The 17078-nt window shown below is 47.3% G+C and overlaps 2 protein-coding genes across 2 annotated transcripts; both read left to right on the forward strand.

The window, feature by feature from the left end:
* The first annotated feature begins 341 nt into the window (after nucleotides 1–341).
* On the forward strand, nucleotides 342–5109 carry creb3l3l (cAMP responsive element binding protein 3-like 3 like). Its single transcript, XM_057032303.1, has 10 exons — nucleotides 342–502; nucleotides 1525–1665; nucleotides 1847–2240; nucleotides 2355–2458; nucleotides 2549–2641; nucleotides 2780–2886; nucleotides 3167–3235; nucleotides 3311–3395; nucleotides 3504–3597; nucleotides 3730–5109. Exons 2-10 carry the CDS (start codon nucleotides 1525–1527, stop codon nucleotides 4113–4115), a joined length of 1473 nt encoding a protein of 490 aa, XP_056888283.1. The 5' UTR covers nucleotides 342–502; the 3' UTR covers nucleotides 4116–5109.
* Nucleotides 5110–6849: 1740 nt separating this feature from the next.
* gadd45ga (growth arrest and DNA-damage-inducible, gamma a) lies at nucleotides 6850–8362 on the forward strand. Its single transcript, XM_057033762.1, has 4 exons — nucleotides 6850–7009; nucleotides 7101–7202; nucleotides 7303–7513; nucleotides 7635–8362. The coding sequence occupies exons 1-4, from the start codon at nucleotides 6957–6959 to the stop codon at nucleotides 7746–7748; spliced, it is 480 nt and encodes a 159-aa protein (XP_056889742.1). The 5' UTR covers nucleotides 6850–6956; the 3' UTR covers nucleotides 7749–8362.
* Nucleotides 8363–17078: the final 8716 nt, after the last annotated feature.

Consider the following 17078-nt stretch of genomic DNA (forward strand, 5'->3'; position numbering starts at 1 on the left):
AAACAAAGAAAATAAGCAACGTTAAATAGCAGCAGAAGTTGATAAGAAAATGAATACAAAAGTGTAACATTCGGTCCCTAGATTCTAGGCCCTTAAATCTGCAGAATCTCTCAGAAGTTAGCCATAACTTTACTGAGCATTCAAATTTCTACCAGCTGAGGTGATTATATGAATGTTAGGAATAAGACCGAGTTTAACGATGCATACTTTGTGTTTTCCTTTGTTGCTTAGTAAACACTTTATTTGTAGATCTCCAAATTTTCATTTAATGCTGGCACGATAAAGCCGCTTTTCTCTATGCGTACTACATTTCCCAGCTGCCCTCGCAAATCACATGACCCACTTCCGCCTTTACGCGATGACGCATTTTTTGCCTTGTTGGAAGGTGGTTTCGGGAGGAAGCGCTGTGACTGTAGAACAGAGAAGAAACGCAGAGTAGAAACTGAGAGACACAAAAAGGACGTACTCGGTCGAATGGTAATTTGCTTTCCCCCATCGAACGGTAAGCAAATAAAGGTGTTAGATGACAAATTGATGTATTTAAAAGGCACGTTAGACGGCGCCCTCTTGCTAGCATAATTAAGCCAGTAGTGGCCCATAGTGGCGATAAAAATATCTTCAATGTTTATAAGTGGCATCGTATTTTCATTATAGAACGAAATACGAGTTGTAATTCGCGTTTGTATGCAATACAACAAGAAACAGGGCTGTAGACACACAAAGCCCCACGCTCCAAGCCCATGCTTATGTCTGACAGTGCTCTACACCTCATTCATAAATAAATAATTATTGTTTTCCTCTTGGTTTGTGCTCTGCAGATATCGTTGATTTCTGCAGGATAACTGTTGTATTTGTTTTGACATTTGATTATTGTGCGGATCTCGTGACAAAGGGCTTGTGTGGGCGTGGCCCACGACAAGATGAGGTCATGGCGTGAACGTGGCGATGACGCAATATTGAATATAGTCTCATGTGCGCGTCTCATCACCAGGTCCGTTTAACATTACCTCTTCCACGTCACCGTAAATGTTTAGATTGTTGCCTCCGGAACATTTTCACCCATGTCCTGCAGCCGTCACTGTGAAGACCAGCTGCAAGGAAAATGGGCCGAACCGCAAGATTTGTGCCGTGGGTGAACACAAACGTGTCTTTCTACTATTAAAGATTGTGCAGCCTGCGCACAACCCGCAAAGAGCACTCCATGACTTAACCCGACTGACACTTTCAGTGATTTGAAGCAGGGAAACAGTGAAAGTGCTTCAGGTTCTACCCACAGATCACTATGAAGAGCAGCATTAAAAAAAAAATAATTGTATTGTATGTTTAGAAAACAAACACTCTTTGTCAGGATTCATGGAAATCATGTTCCTAATAGCTTAACACGGTATATATATATATTTTTTTTCCTTTAATTACAAGATGTCATTGTCGGCATCAGGAGTGACGTCACGCTTTAGTGTAAAGCCAATCCTGTTCCCAATCATTGATGTACTGTTGACTGATTTCCAACCTGTTTTGCTGCAGATGTCTTTCGCTGAGGACCTTCCAGACATGGATGGAACGGACCTGTTGGGTTTGTTTTTCCAGGGTGAAGAGAATGGGCTCGTCGAGCCTCTGTTTCCTGTCGAGAACGGCCTCATGGAGTCCTGGCTGTCTGAACAAGATGTGAGCATTTGCCTGGGATGCTGTGTCTCTGCGTTTGTTTACACCGTTATATAACTGGGGTCGTGCAAACACTTTTATGGCTTGTACATATAAATAGAAAGAACAGCCAAAATCTCTCAAGCCATGATTACTTTACAGACTTTGTGGTTTTAGAGCCTAATCAGTTTGTTTTCCCTGCCAGATGTTGACTGGTGTGGACACCGAAGACTTCCTGTCCAGCTTGCTGGAAGGAGACAGCAACATGGAAACGTTCTGTCCCTCTCGTTCCCCTGTGGGCAGCGACAGCGGTATCTCTGATGACAGCAGCACGGGGGTTGGACACAACAACCTCCTGGGGTGTCTGAGCCCCCAGGGCAGTGACACGGACGTGGTGGCGAGTCCCAGCCACTCTCAGCCGAGCCCGGTCCACTCGGACTCTGCACTGGTCCCCGAAGAGATGCAGCCAGAAAGCCAGGAGGCCTTAACTGTCCAGACGGATCATAGCTACGCTCTGCTTCAGAGCGGTGAGGAATACATGGACGTCCTTCAGAGCGTCAGGGCGGAGAAACCAGACAGAGACGTCTTCATTGATCTGGGTAGGTGTGATGAAGGCAGCCTGATAGTTCTGAGCTCAGCAGCAGGCTTTAACAATGGAGCAGTTAAATCCTTCTGATTTGATCCTAGCTGAAATGTCTTTCTTGGTGTGTTAGACGACTTGGTGAGTGAGGCGGTGGAGGACGAACCCACTGTGCCGTGCACTTTGGCCATGGAGGACCTGCTGCAGAACTCAGCTGTGCTCAGTAAACCAGAGCAGGTCAGTTCAACTCTTCAAACGCAATGTTACAACATCCCAGGTTGCAAGCGTGAGTTCTAATCAGCCGTCGCTGGTTGTTCGTCATCACAGTTCCAGTTTAAAGAGATTGTGCTCACTGAGGAGGAGAAGAGACTTTTGTCCAAGGAGGGGGCGACTATTCCCACAGACATGCCTCTCACAAAGGTACCGCTGACAAACACCCACCTAAACCAGCTGTGGAACCAGCTCCAGCACCACTACATCACCACTCTTTGTCTTTTCCTCCAGTAATTATTGTTGATGTTGTTTTGATGATTTGAATGGTTTGTCTCTGTTTAACAGGCAGAAGAGCGCACGCTGAAGAGAATCAGGAGGAAAATCCGCAACAAGCAGTCGGCGCAGGAGAGCCGTAAGAAGAAGAAGGTGTATGTTGACGGACTGGAAAACAGGTGACTTAACTGAACCTGCCGTTCAGGGAATAGTAGAGTGTCAGGGGTATCGAAATCCAGTCCTCCAGCGCCGCAATCCAGCCAGGTTTTATGTCCTCCCGGCCATGGTGAGTAGTTTACCTGGTAGGTCAGAAAACCTGGTTGGATTGTGGCCCATCGGTTATTTACGTTGCACAATTCTAAATTTGACCAAATGGTTTATGTTATTACGCATAACTAAATTGAAGAGTCTGTGCTCATCAGTTAGCCAAACGCTAATATGAACGTCTGTGTAACGCAGGGTTGCCATCTGCACCGCACACAACCTGGAGCTGCAGAAGAAAGTCCAGCTGCTTCAGAAACAGAACATGTGAGAGAAATGTCACATGTCATATGGCTTTTTAAAAGGTTTGTTCTACTAAATGCTTTTCCTTTGCTTTCGCAGGTCCTTGATAGAACAACTGAAGAAGCTGCAGACCATGGTGAAGATGTCAACCATGAAGGCCAGCACAACCAGTACTTGTGTTATGGTAAGTGCTCTTTCCTTTGAATTTCTCAGAAATGTTAAGTAGTTCTGCTTCACACCTCAGCTGGGTTTTGTTTTGCTGCTCTCACTCTTCTGTCGGTCTTGCCTTCAGGTGTTCCTGCTCTCTTTCTGTCTCATCATCTTCCCATCAGTCAATCCATTCGGCAAAACCACACAAGAGAAGGAACTCTACACCCCTTCTTCTGGTAAATTGGGGTCAAATTGGGCTTTCATTTCTCAGTTTTTGTAGGGTTGTTGATCCTTTCATGGCTAATTATGTCAGAGTATTGTCGATTCTTTTCTTTTACCGAGCTTCTATCTTCCCGTTATTGTTGCAGTCATCTCCCGGACCCTCCGCTCATTGCCACCTGAAAGCACCGACGCCCTCCCTTACCTCGAGCCTGAAGAGAGTGACCTTCTCCTGGTGCCGCACGCAGAGGTGGAGAACGTCGGATCTATCTTCACTGGCGGGCAGAATAATCACACTCCCGACTACCAGAGGGTGGAGCAGTCTGACTCCGAAACCGGAGTCAACAGCAACTCTTCGGCAGACTTCCCCGCCCCGTCCCAAGCTAAAGAGATGTCCCCAGGTCCTGTTGGGATCTTGCAGGAAGGGTCTGTGGATGGAGCTGTGGCTTATGAGGTCACAGGATCTAAAGATAACTGGATAGACCGAAACCCCCCGTCCATTATATTACAGAAGCGCCGTTCAGATGAGATGTAGTAAAGCGGTGCTTTTCATCCTGTCCAGCAGAGGGAGCCAGAATCTTAATGTTTGGCTGGGTGGGTGGGGGGGCTGTTAAATATTTTTAACTACTGTCACTTAATTTGCACGCTTCTTTTTTAATTCTAATAGGCCAGTGAGCCAAAAACTACTGGAAATTCTCGTATTTTAGCAGCATCAGTTATTGACGTTTAAGAACGTGTCATTTTAGTACTGGAGGCTCTCACACAGTGGTGCTAATGAAGAACAATTGTGTTTTTAATCTGTGGGGGCGTCACACAAAATCACGCTATTTAGTATTCCAGAAACGCCTCGGGTTTGTTACTCCTGTTGAATATTCAAAAAAACAAGTCTGCAGAAAAATAGCCGGAGACATCCATCACATCATAGAAGCTAGGCTGCTTGTTACTCATCGAGCTTGATCCAAATGATAAACGCTTATTATAAACGCCATTGCAGGACATTTGGCCATTAGAAGACTTGTAAAGTTTGCTTGTATTTCCCTTGTAACAAGGGTATCCATGCTTCTTTTAAATCATGGAATGCTGTTTTTACATTGTACAGTAAAGAAAGAATAAAACGTCAACACAATAGAACAGGACAGACATTTTTAGGAGTTCAGTCTATGTTTGATGCCCCTCATTTATGGCTCTATGGGACAGATCTTACTGTATTATCACGTCAGGTGTTGACTCGATAAAACGTCTTGCAGGAAAATGTAATGACCTGTTTTTTCAGCGAAACATTTTTTTGTTTGTGTATTGTATTTTACTATTATCGTTGTTGCATTAATGTAAAAAATGATACATGTGTTATATAGGAAAAAAATTTTTCTTAAAGGTGAATGAGATTTTAAATGTCCAAATGCACTGACATTTGACATAGAAGGGAATGTAAATAGGCTTAAATGATTGTGGCTCTTCTGTACATTGAAACTTTTATGTATGTCATGTCTGGACTATTATAATAAAGTTTTTATACATCATGGAAACAATTGATGTGTTTATAGACATTAATTCGACTGATTATCAAACATGCATGTGCAACAGCCATTCCGCCATCCTAGGACAAAACTATCTGTAAACATGTTTACAGCTGTGGTAACATTTACGCAACACTACATATTTATCAGTCCTACTGGTACGCTGGCAGGCAAATATCAAATACTTAAATATTCCAATGAAACTGCAGATTTATTGCTTATTCTACGTTAAATGTAATTTTTTAAAGCTGACAAACAATATTTGCCCGACGTAAGATGCAACCTCAGCTGTCGGGCGAAAACAGGAGGCAGACGGGGGCTGTTTGGTGACTCACAAGTGTTGTGTTGGAACCCTGACTCATGTGCTCGATCAACATGTTGAGACTAGTTTTGCGGAAGGGGAAAGGTCACAGTGCCTCTCGCGTCGCCGACAGGGGGCGCCGTCGGACAATATTTCGGCCGAGATGAGACGCAAGAATCCAGGTTAAACATCAACCCGGCTAATCGTCATGTGGACGGCTTCATTTGCTGCCAAAGATTAGGCCGGTTTACAGTTCGAGTCGGCATGTACGAGGAAACGCGCGTTTTCTTTGTCACTGGTTCAAAAATCGCAAAGTTAATGACGTTTTCCCAAAAATATCTTATACTAGTTTATTATTAAGTTAATAGATTTCTGTTTGAACACACACACACACACACACACACACACACACACACACACACACACACACACACACACACATGCACGCACACACGCGTTCCTGCTGATAAGATTATAACGCCGCCGGTCACGGCACGTGGCGCATCTGTCGGGCATCTGCTGGCTAGGTGTGTGTGTGGGTGTGTGTGTGTTTGAGGGGGGCAAGTAGGGGATGCACGACTGCGCACGACTGCGCACGACTGTGACAATTTGAAGAAATTATCAGTCAACTTTACCCAGAAGTCAGTTGGGGTCAGACCTGTCCCCCAGATCTGGTTGTGATGAGAAGTTTCTCGTACGTCGGACGGCGTTAAATAACGCGCCAGGTTGCGCATGCGCGCAGGTGCGTGTCCTGCTGAGGCGTTTCAGGGCAAGATCTATAAATAACGCCTCAGTGATTACTCCTTGATCGGGAAGTCCACTTTGCACATGTTTGCGCCATAAAGTAATGAACGCACTTGTTCAACCAAAATAAATATTTACAGGAAAAATTTGTTTTCTTAGTACAGTCAATGCGCGCAGGAAGGGAAAGCGTTTGATGTCTAGAAATTATACAACAAAACACGAAGCAGAATTCCCGGTATTCCCTAAAGTTAGAGTGCAACAAAATACAGAAAATCTCGTTTATTCCTGCAACATTGCACGATGCAGTAAACGGATAGTGTGCCTTATGAAATGACCTGAAATGTTTTGCATCGATCCACTGCCCCCCCCCCCCCCCTCCTGCGTTACGTCAGCTGTGCTGGGAAAGTCCAGCGTAAACAGGATTGGAATATTTAGTTCACGGTGAGGCTGAATGTTGACGAGGTGAGGAGGCGCTGCAGGTGGTGAAACAAGGTTAGATGGAGGAGGAGGAGGAAGAGGGGGGTTTCTTGGTTAATCTTAACCCCACGTGGGGCTGTCAACATGTTTCGAGAAACTGGTGCGGGGGACTTTTGCTTTCCTTCCCCCTCCGGCCGCTCCGTCAGCCAATAGGAAGAGGCGTGTGGGGCATAGGCCCGCCCCTTGACGAGAAACGACTCAGCGCAACTATAAATCCTCCCACGGGCCGGCGAGAGCTCAGAATAACACTGGAGACGCACAGAGAGCAGATCAGAGACCGGAGCAGAGAGCCTATTTCAGTTCACAGCTCAATCACGATCGCCTTTGGATTATAACTATGACTCTGGAAGAGATCCACGAACAGGAGAACGCCATGGAAAACACAGATAGGTAAATATTCCACCTTTTATTTAACTGGCTTATTTTTGGGGTTGGTTTTGCTTGCGCCGTGTGCTGATGGGGTGCGTTTTTCTTTGTGAAGGGTGCAAAGTGCAGGCGCAGCCCTGGAGGAGCTGCTGGTCGCTGCTAAGAAGCAGGACTACATCACAGTTGGAGTTTACGAATCCGCCAAAGTCATGAATGTGTAAGTATCGCAGCCGGCGTCGTGAACTTCTTCTTTTTTACGAAAAAGAAACGCACGGACCTGGAGATCTGATCGCGCTTTTACTCTCGTCCTCCCACAGTGACCCAGACAGCGTGGCGTTTTGCGTGCTCGCCACCGATGAGGAGTACCAGTGCGACATCGCCCTCCAGATCCACTTCACGCTCATCCAGGCGTTTTGCTTCGACAACGACATCAACGTGGTGCGCGTCAACGACATCGAGCGCCTGGCCGACCTCGTGGGCGCGGACGAGAGCGGCGAACCCAAAGACGTGCACTGCATTCTTGTCACGGTAAGTTTCCCCAGACGCACCGCAGCAGCCGGTGAATCATGCATGCATCATCATCACCCCCCCACCCTCCCCGTCTGGATTCCCGTGTCTGAGTCTGAACGTCTCCTTGTTTTCCTTCCAGAGTCCCAGTGCGAACCCGTGGAAAAACCCATCTCTGGACAAACTGAGCCTGTTCTGCGAGGAGAGCCGCAGCGTGTATGACTGGGTGCCCACCATCACCCTCCCGGAGCGCTGAGGAGACGCTCCGCCCGCGCTGCTTTACATGACGACGGGGAAGGTGATGAAATGAAAGTCAAGGACCCGAGCTTCAAGCCTTTCTGCCTCACTTGTGTGGAATACGAGGCTGCGGCTGGAGCCCGGTGCAAGCTGTGGGTCACCACTGTTGGTTCTGGCTGGATTGGTTCCAGCTCAGACGGAAAGCGTGGACTGGTGTTCCGGTGCTGACGGGCTGGGTGGAAACCACGATGGACACTGAGGGAGGACCCGTGCGCTGCGCTGCCACCGGCATGTTTTGACCCAGTTAGACAATGGGGAAGAACTGAGCAGAGGTCACACTGGTGACTGGGACCGTGCAGGAAAATAGAGGAGGGTGAAATTTCAGAGACTGGACGGAGTGTCAACAGAGGACAGGGAGCAAGATTTGGAAGAGCAGAGACTGTCTTTATGGACCTAACTTTGCCTCACAGCTACCAGGAAGTTTCTTGGAATATGCAGAGACTTTGCTTGCAGATCCTGATGTGAGCTGTGATACCTGATGGACATTGTTTTCTTTCAAATATGCAGAAAATTGCAACATTGATTTGAATTATTTGAATACTTTGATACTAATAAAAACCATTTGGCAACACACTCTCTTGTCAGAAATGTCTCTTTATATTCAACTATCGCAGATTCTTGGGCTGCAGCCAAGTGCAGGCGGGCCGGGGGGTGGGGGGGTGGGGGGTTCAGCAGACACAGGAAGTGATGACATCAGCGAGATGGAAGAAGCAGTGGAAGATGGAACGTTGGGCTGCTGTGAGAGAGATTAAACTAATAGAGATAGTGAGTCGTTGCAACATGGCAACACTCGTGACGCGCTGCCCTTTCCAGGCACTGGCCGTTCACTCCTTTCTTAGGAGCTTGCACAATCATTACCATACATCCACCGGCACTGAGGGTGGGAGGGGTGGGGGTGGGACCGGAAACAGCTTTCTTTAGCTGCTCGTGCACAGACAACTGGAGGGCTTCGAGTATCTGCAATAAGACACAGGAGGCTGAACAGCCTGTTAGCCATTAGCTGGAGATGCTACATAACACTGATCCTAAGATGAGAAGATGCTCCTTTTGGTGACACGTGAACGCACGTTGTCACACAAATGGAGCACGGGGGTCAGCAAGAGCTTCAGGTGAGGAGAAATGTATGTGTGTGTGCGTGTGTGTTCTGTGGTTGGCTGACTGTAAAAGGTGGCCTATGTGAAGAAGTGAAAGGACTTCAGAGGAACTCACTTTTCTTGGCAGTGTCTTGTACTTCAGCCAACCGCTACCCCACCCCCCACCAAACACACACACACATACACAGAGAGAGAGAGAGAGATGGAGAGAGATCATACTCTAAAACAGAGGAAGTTCTACTCAGAAACCCAGTTGTAGTTATAAAGAAGAAAGAGTGGGGCTTTCCAAGGACATTCCTATCTGCACTATTAAGAACCTGGGAGGCTTCAAAATACCAGAAATGCTTACAGAAGAGAGTCATTTTCTTACACACAATCACAGGAGCTGCCACATTTAGCTTCAGCAGTGCTGTGAAACGCTGATACGCAGCAAATGTACGGCTGGATGACTGTCTGCGGCTCACCCGCGTATCACAAACAATGTCTCCAGGAAAATCACCCCCCAAAAGTCCCAAATAACTGATGGAGCAGACTGGGAAAAATTTGAAAAGCTGCAGCTGGCAAGAAAGAAATAGAAATGGAAAAGTCTCTCCCCTTCTGTTTTTGTTTTTTTCTTTCACTTCTTGTACAAAGTTTCCAAGCACTCAAAATATTCTGGGAATCTTGTCTATGCAGGTCAGTGTGTTTCATGCAGCTCTTTCTGTTTTGGCTAGTGCTGCTTGATAGATAGATAGATAGATAGATAGATAGATAGATAGATAGATAGATAGATAGATTTTTATTGTTTTTTCTATCTATCTATCTATCTATCTATCTATCTATCTATCTATCTATCTATCTATCTATCTATCTATCTATCTATCTATCTATCTATCTATCTATCTATCTATCTATCTATCTATCTATCTATCTATTGTAAGTGGTCTTTGTGAGGCTTTTCTGCGCTCTCTTCTTGCATCAGACACACATTAGCTGTGAGCTAATTTCTGTAGCTTCACTTAATGCAAAGGGAGGTGGAGAGGGTTCTGTTTGAAACCTTTTTTTTGTTGTTCCTTTTGGCTATGTCTAAACAGCGCGATCTGGGAGCAAAACAGTCGTCATAAAGAGGCTGTTTCACTCTGGACAAACATCTTCCCTCCCCTCTGTCGACCGTGGCTGCCAGGGCTGAGGCCGTGGGCACAAAGTCTGAGCCAGTGATCTACGGCCACGATAGACAGGGAGGCTAGTGAACAAAAAGCAGTCAGATGTGTGCAGCCGCTCAGAAAACTGGAAAACAGCAAATTAGTAAGTTGCTCCAGAGCGCTGGCTTCTTTTCCCTCCGACGTGACGTGCATTTGAGGTTTCCCTCACCCACAGGAGGTACCGACCCAGACAAAAATATCACATTATCTCTGATGGATCAGATGGCTGTCGCAAACACAGCCCGACCCTGAGTAATAGCTGACTGCTCGTCTTTTAGAGTAAAACCAAGTGTTTCGGGGTTGTTTCTTGTCAGGCGGGATCGAAACTACACAGTATCAACTGAAACCTTCAGCCTGCGAAACCTTCTTCTCCCTATTGCAGCTCCCCCTCGCTGGCCCATCCAGTATGTAAACATTTGACACTCCCCAATTTAGCCTATCCCCCTTTATCTACAGACGGTTTGCTGTTGCATTACAACATGATCCATCTTGGTTAGCGATTGTAAATGTTCCCGCGCGTGTTCTGATTAGGCTGCGATTCCCAGACGTGCGGCCGCACGGTAGCCGCTAAATGCTGTGGTGGGACTTTAGCACGGTTAAACTGTGTGTTTCCCAGAGCCATTACTCTCACGGCGAACTGCTGCCTCGTTCCCCGTCTGGATCTGACTTACTGTAACCACAGCAGGATGGGATTACACTGGCAGGCAACGCCGCTCTGAGCCCCGCCCGGCGCTCAGCCTCACTTTCGCTCTCGCTCCCACCCGTCTGGCTACTTCGGGACCATGATCTCAAGGCCCAACTGGCTCGGGCAGCAGAAGGAGTGATAAAAAGAGGAGGGACAGCTTCTAATCTAAGTTATGTGTCACTCAGGGCAGACGTGAGCTGCGCCCTAAAGCTGCGCCTGCGCCTGCACCTGCTACTGCTCAGCTTTCGATGATCTCACGTCCCAGAGATGGCGTGGCGGCGAGGCTGACTCAGGCCCGAGGCGCTTCCTGCGCACCCGTGGCGGTCACATTGCGGGCTGAGGTACCTGTCTCAGGACGAGGACTCACGCGCCCAAACAACCAGGATTGACTGGACAAGATGACATGACACAGCGTTTTAGTGCAGAGTGTGTAATCATTAGGGGTAAAAGCACCTGTGAGCCAAGGGGACGGCGGCCAGGTTACAAACACACACACATCTGATCCACACTGCAAAAGATCCAGAGCCTCCCTGCAGGGGAGTAGAGTGACACGGAGATCAGGTAGTTACGGCTGAGGTCATGCCATTTTACCCTCCTAACACGCTGGCATTTCTCTGATAAGAACCAGCGCGGCAGTCTTCTTGAATGTGGAATTGACGGCGCGCCGACGCAAACCCCTAGCATTCGTGCGCGGCATAATCGTTTGGGTGTTTGTTTTCAGAAAATTGCTCCAGGGTTGCATCAGGGTGTTTGTACAGTAGCAACAGGGAGGATTGACAGGAAGAGTCTGGATTTCTGTATCTCTGGCGCATTATACGTCCGACCTCGTTACTGCCTGACACCATGTGACCCCATTATGAAAATGACCTCATATAAACTTGATCTGACAGACATAGATGTCACGCTCGACAAGGAAACAGCGGCGCAGCAGCCACGCAACACGCAGGAAGACAGAAGCGGTCTGAAAGGAGCACGGCGACGACCCGACATGACCCACGTGCATGAGCGGCGATAGCGATCAAAGAATCGATCAAATGAAGGCGGGTCCTCCGGGCTAGTTCAGGGCATTGGCATGAACTGGAAATATCAAAGGAACCGCGCCATTCAGTGAAGCAAACGGTCTTTGTTCATGCCTTTCCTGTTATCTTCAGGATTCCCGTCATATTTTGTGGTTTGCCTACCAGTCTGGCAAAGGTGGAGCGAATGACTAAAGGACTTGCCAAATATGGGGCGCAGCCTGTAACTGTGCCGCTGCATTGCTGACATAGCTGAGCTTATCCTTTCAGAAGCACATGTACTCAGAGACTTGCCAGGAATTTCCTCTTTAATGACCTGCAATCCTCGTGTAGAGCAGCGGGCCGGAAAGGCAGGACGGGCATTCAGGCATGCAGCTCGGAGAAGATGAGAGATGCACTGGAACAGCCACAGCGCAGAAGAGACGCAGGCTGATTGCTGTTGGAGACTGAGCTCTGCCCTGTCAGACAGACAGAGGCTGCAGACTGGGTGACCGGGTTTATTCAAGGATAGATAGATAGATAGACGAGATACTTGATGACACGCATGCTGCGGATTCCACATTCCACCACGCTGAGGTGCGAGATTATTTCAGTCTCCAGTACAGTGCTGTCTGGAATAGCAGAGCTCGCTCTGACTTTTATGGAGTTAAGGCTCGCAGGAGAGCAGAAGAAATGCATTTCCTACAGGAAGCAGACCACTAAATATCAAAATATGGAAATAGCACGCTCATCCAATCACAGGTGCAAACTGCCACGTTGCTTTTAGCGCCCATGCTAATTAAAGACCCGGTAAAAGGACACGGAGGCGTCACTTGGGAGGGAGACAGAGGAAGAGGAGGGGGGGGGGGTGGCAGAGGAGCGAGATGAAGAGTAGAAGAGAGGAGGATCCCTGACACAGGCCTTGTTTGCTTGTGCTGTGTCGTCATTGGTTTGCAGGTCAGGGTCATTAGAGGAACAAACGCGCAGGATTCACCGTGGCAGTCTCTCGCTTGTGCACAAACAACGTGCGTGTGCACGTAAATATACATCCAAAACGCGGCGGTCTTTTGCGACGGGTTAAATATTAAATTTAGCGCTGCTTGTTTTCAGAGGGCCTGTTTCCATGACGCGTCTAAAACACGCTCCTTGAACTGCCGGAGGGTTGTGTAACCGAGTCAGAGCTGGACGGCCTGTCCGCGCTCTTGGCACGGTATCTTATCTCGCAGTGCCGCTGCTGTGATGGCCCAAAACAAAAGCAGTTGGTTACATGTTCGCACTCCAACGCAAGAGAAGAACAACAAAAGAGATAACCCTGGAATCGGGAGACTTTTGACAAAAACACCGAGCCCAATCGGAGCGCTGTCGTCATCTGCTAATGGAAGAGAGTGTGTGTAGAACAGCCTGGGAAATCAGCTGCTTTCACAGAAACAAATATTCCTGTTACATTTGCACCAAGGCGAGAGTGAATCCACGCTATTGTTGAGTCACAGCAACACTGACATATGGCTTTAATGCTATTTATAGAGACCTGACCTGAACATTTCCGCCTGGAAATTTGCCTCAAATCCTCGAATGAGATGCCAAACTGTGCTGTTAATAGAAACTTTTTTTGAGTTTATTACAGCTCTATTAACACGGCACGTCTTGCGCAGGCTTTCTTTGCAAAGCGCTCCAAATCTGTCAGGTTGTGAGGGCCTCACAGATGTTCAGCTGGGTTCAGGTCTGGACTAATCTTCTGGTGGAACCATATTTTGGTATGTTTTAAGTCTTTGTGGATATTAGGTGATATTATTCTACATCTTTATCTTTCTAACAAAGGTCAGAAGGTCTTGTGCCAAAAGTGATATTTGGGACTGGCCTCAGCTTCAGCTGAAGAAAAACAGCCGAGAGCCCAATGCTGACACCACTCAGCTCCGCTGTTGTTTTTGAACAGTCGTACACAACCAGCACAGCCAGGAAATTCCTGCAGCTCCTCTTGGAAGCCCCCCTGACTGGGTTTAATCTCAACCTTGTCATCAATTCTGGAGGAACATACAGTTCTTGGTAGTGTTAATGTTTTGCCATATTTTAATAATAACTGTCTTCACCGTGTTCCATGATCTACCTCATGCCTTTGAACCTTCGTCGTACCCTCATCCAAACATGGCTGTGAAGTCATTTCCACCCACTGTGTATGTAAATTTTCCGCTGAGGCACAGGAAATATTGGCCACAGGTGTTTCAAAAAGATGAACGCGAACACAAAGCAAACGGCGACGTGTCAGAAATGTATTTTTTACCATCTGACTGTGGGGCAGAATTGGCCAAATAACGTCCGAAAACTGCAACAAGCGGTGCATCTTCAGCCAACAATGGATTTTATTGTTGATTTCTGTCTTGTTTTGCAGTGGAGGATCCAGCCCGTGCACCCCGTGCTTGAAATTCATGATGCAAAGAGAGTATTGCACGGGGCACTGAAGGAGACAGGCAGGATTTCAAGGACTTGGCAAACACATGATGCAATTACCCCACTTCCTTGCACGTGCTTTTTTTTCATAGCAACATACCATACTTAACCTAGTAACAGACTGATGGTGCGTGGCAACAGTGTTCGACGCTCTCCCGCCTCCCCAGTCAGCCCCCTCTCTTGAAGCCCCCTCCCCGTCTCTCGGCTAATCAACAGCAGCCGCCGCTGCATCCAAACACGCGCCGTGTTTTTGTGGCTGCGCTGCCATTGATGAAAAACAAAAATAAGCTCTTTTTGTTTTGCCGCTGTTACTTAATCTGTAGGGATGGAAAGACAGCAAGAGTGCGTGTGTGTGTGGAGGGGGGCTGTGCTGCGTGGCCCCCTCAGCAGCCAATCACGGGACAGGATTAGCTAGAGGCAGGCATAAACACACGCAGTTGCTGTTGGTAACAGGAATGCGATTGGCTGCTGAGAGTTCTTGCTCAACAGGATAGGTGTTCCAGTTTGTGGGTATTTTGATCACTGTTTTGAATGTGTTTTTCTGCTATTATGCTCTATAGTAACCTTGTTATTCTCCCCTCTTACAGATGACATTATGGTCCAGGGGCCCCAGCTGAGGAAAATGCAAGTTGTTGTGCACCTTTCGGTGACAAACTCTACTAACATCTAAGCTGCAGAGCAAAACAAACACAGTAGCACGAAAAGGCTGGACATCCTGTAAATGCGTCGTGCGTAGGGAGGGAAGATGTGACGCTGCAGGAGAGGTCAATGACACGAACGCAGCACCGTTTGCTCTTTCACTTGTTTTCCCTGCTCCAGAGAACTGGAGAACAACCTCACGCGCTTGTAAATCTACACCTGCTGGATCCTTTCACAGCTCCCACATGTCTTCTCTATATGCATAGTTCAAACATCGCACACAAACAACATTTCCAGGCCTGCAAAGATACCCAGAACTGAAATCCAGCAGACTAACATGTAATCCCAGAGGTCATGTGATTGTTCTCAGTCACACTGTGTTTACCGCAGACTCAGACAGGCGCCCTTCCGCACACCGTGGCTTTGTTTACATGCGGCCACTTCCTGAAAGGGGCGGGCGTTGCACACCCGGCATTCCGATGTTGCTTTGGAAACAGGGCTTCTGCTCCGGCCAATGGGAGTCCGGGGATTATGACATGTGTTTGTGCGTGAGAATCAATCAAACAGCGGCGTCTATCTGGCAGCGTGTTGACACGCGGCAGATTTTAATCAGCTCACTCATGGAGGAAAACATGCTGGGCAATAATACCAGGATCAAACAAACACAGGGCGTAAAGCCAATTAAAAACCAACAGTCTAATCTTCCAATGAAGAGTTATGAAGGGATAGGCTGCATGTGTGCGTGTGCGCGCACAGCTTTTTGTTGCATTAACTAGTGAAAATCCCACTTTTCAGATTTCTAAACTAGGAAATGGGTTAAATGATTATATCCCTCCACCTTGTGTGTGTGTGTGTGTGTGTGTGTGTGTGTATGTGTGTGTTTATTACATGCACATAACGTCATGTGAGCTTCTGTTATTGTTATGACAGGTGACAGAGGTTGTGTGGCAGATCTGGCACCCATTTGTGGTTCCTTTACCGTCAGGATCTCTCTGTCTTCCAGTTAACACTAAAAACCCACAACGCTCTACTGTCCACCTTGTGATAAATATGATAAGAACCAATAAAAGTAAATGTAAGCAACACTGAGTTTCATGTTTCTAATGACTTATTTATCTTTGTTTCACTTTCCCCACAATAAACAACGAAGCACGTGTTGGGTAGCACGCGTGTGTGCTACCTGCCATAAAGGATGCAGCTGCTGTACATACACAGGAGCTTCCTAACAGCATAAGTGAGAGCCCCTTATATTCTTAAAAGGCGTCCCTTCTTTGTCTTTTCTCTATCCTCTGTGCCTTTTCCCTTAAATCCCAGCTAGATCTCACAGTTAAGTATGGCCCCAGGCCAGGAGAGAGGTAACCCGATCAGCAAATCCACAATGTTTCTGACTTTGTCCCTGAAAAACCCTTAAAAAACACTGCCTGTAGTAGCTGTCAGACACTGAGTCCGATGTAAACCGACTTTCCCGACACAAAGGAAGGGATTTAACCCAAACCTGCTTCCTCCGCTCGCTCCTCAACCCTGACCCAGGCGTGCATGCGCACAAAAGCGAGCCCTCGCTCCGTTTGTGAGTCCACGCCGCAGTTAGAATGCACGGAGGGGAAATCACAGATTCCTCCTGCCCCTAGTAGTGGCTTCTCCTGTACGTCACACTGTGTGTAGAGGTGAGAGTGGGTGGTCATAACAAATGCAGATACACACGGGGGCTCCGTGTGGGCAGCTCTCTCCGCAGCCCTGGAGCAAGGCAGGCTCGCTGACGTCTGACTCGGAAAGTGACAAAGACGGACTCTGTTGCCTTTGTGGGCGAACTGAAAGAACCTCGGCTTTGAATGTCTCACTTTGATTGCGTATGTGCGCGTTTGTGTGTAGGTTTGGCAGATGGGTGTGTGTGTGTGAGCGTCAGGGAACTTTAACCCCTGCGGCAAATTAAAACCTGCAGCCTCCATAATTACAGTGATTCCATAATTTCTTTCTTTCTTCTTTCTTTCTTCTTTCTTTCTTTCTTTCTTTCTTCTTTCTTTCTTTCTTTCTTTCTTTCTTTCTTTCTTCTTTCTTTCTTTCTTCTTTCTTTCTTTCTTCTTTCTTTCTTTCTTTTTTCTTTCTTTCTTTCTTTCTTTCTTTGGTGCTTGTGTGCGATCTGCAGCACCATGCATTTATGCTGTTTCTTTTTCAGGCATGCAACATTCAAATACAAAGCCACACAACCACACTCACACACACATGCACACACACGACCTAAGGACTCCTCTT

The sequence above is a fragment of the Takifugu flavidus genome, chromosome 5 (genome assembly GCF_003711565.1).
Source record: "Takifugu flavidus isolate HTHZ2018 chromosome 5, ASM371156v2, whole genome shotgun sequence".
Lineage (NCBI taxonomy): Eukaryota > Metazoa > Chordata > Actinopteri > Tetraodontiformes > Tetraodontidae > Takifugu > Takifugu flavidus.

Excerpts from the sequence above, each read along its gene's own strand:
- creb3l3l (XM_057032303.1), top strand. The coding sequence starts at position 1,525 with ATGTCTTTCGCTGAGGACCTTCCAGACATGGATGGAACGGACCTGTTG. Across the intron at positions 2,241-2,354 it reads AGACGTCTTCATTGATCTGG|ACGACTTGGTGAGTGAGGCG; the intron begins GTAGGTGTGATG and ends TTGGTGTGTTAG. Across the intron at positions 3,236-3,310 it reads CTGCTTCAGAAACAGAACAT|GTCCTTGATAGAACAACTGA; the intron begins GTGAGAGAAATG and ends TTGCTTTCGCAG.
- gadd45ga (XM_057033762.1), top strand. The coding sequence starts at position 6,957 with ATGACTCTGGAAGAGATCCACGAACAGGAGAACGCCATGGAAAACACA. Across the intron at positions 7,203-7,302 it reads TCCGCCAAAGTCATGAATGT|TGACCCAGACAGCGTGGCGT; the intron begins GTAAGTATCGCA and ends GTCCTCCCACAG. Across the intron at positions 7,514-7,634 it reads TGCACTGCATTCTTGTCACG|AGTCCCAGTGCGAACCCGTG; the intron begins GTAAGTTTCCCC and ends TTTTCCTTCCAG.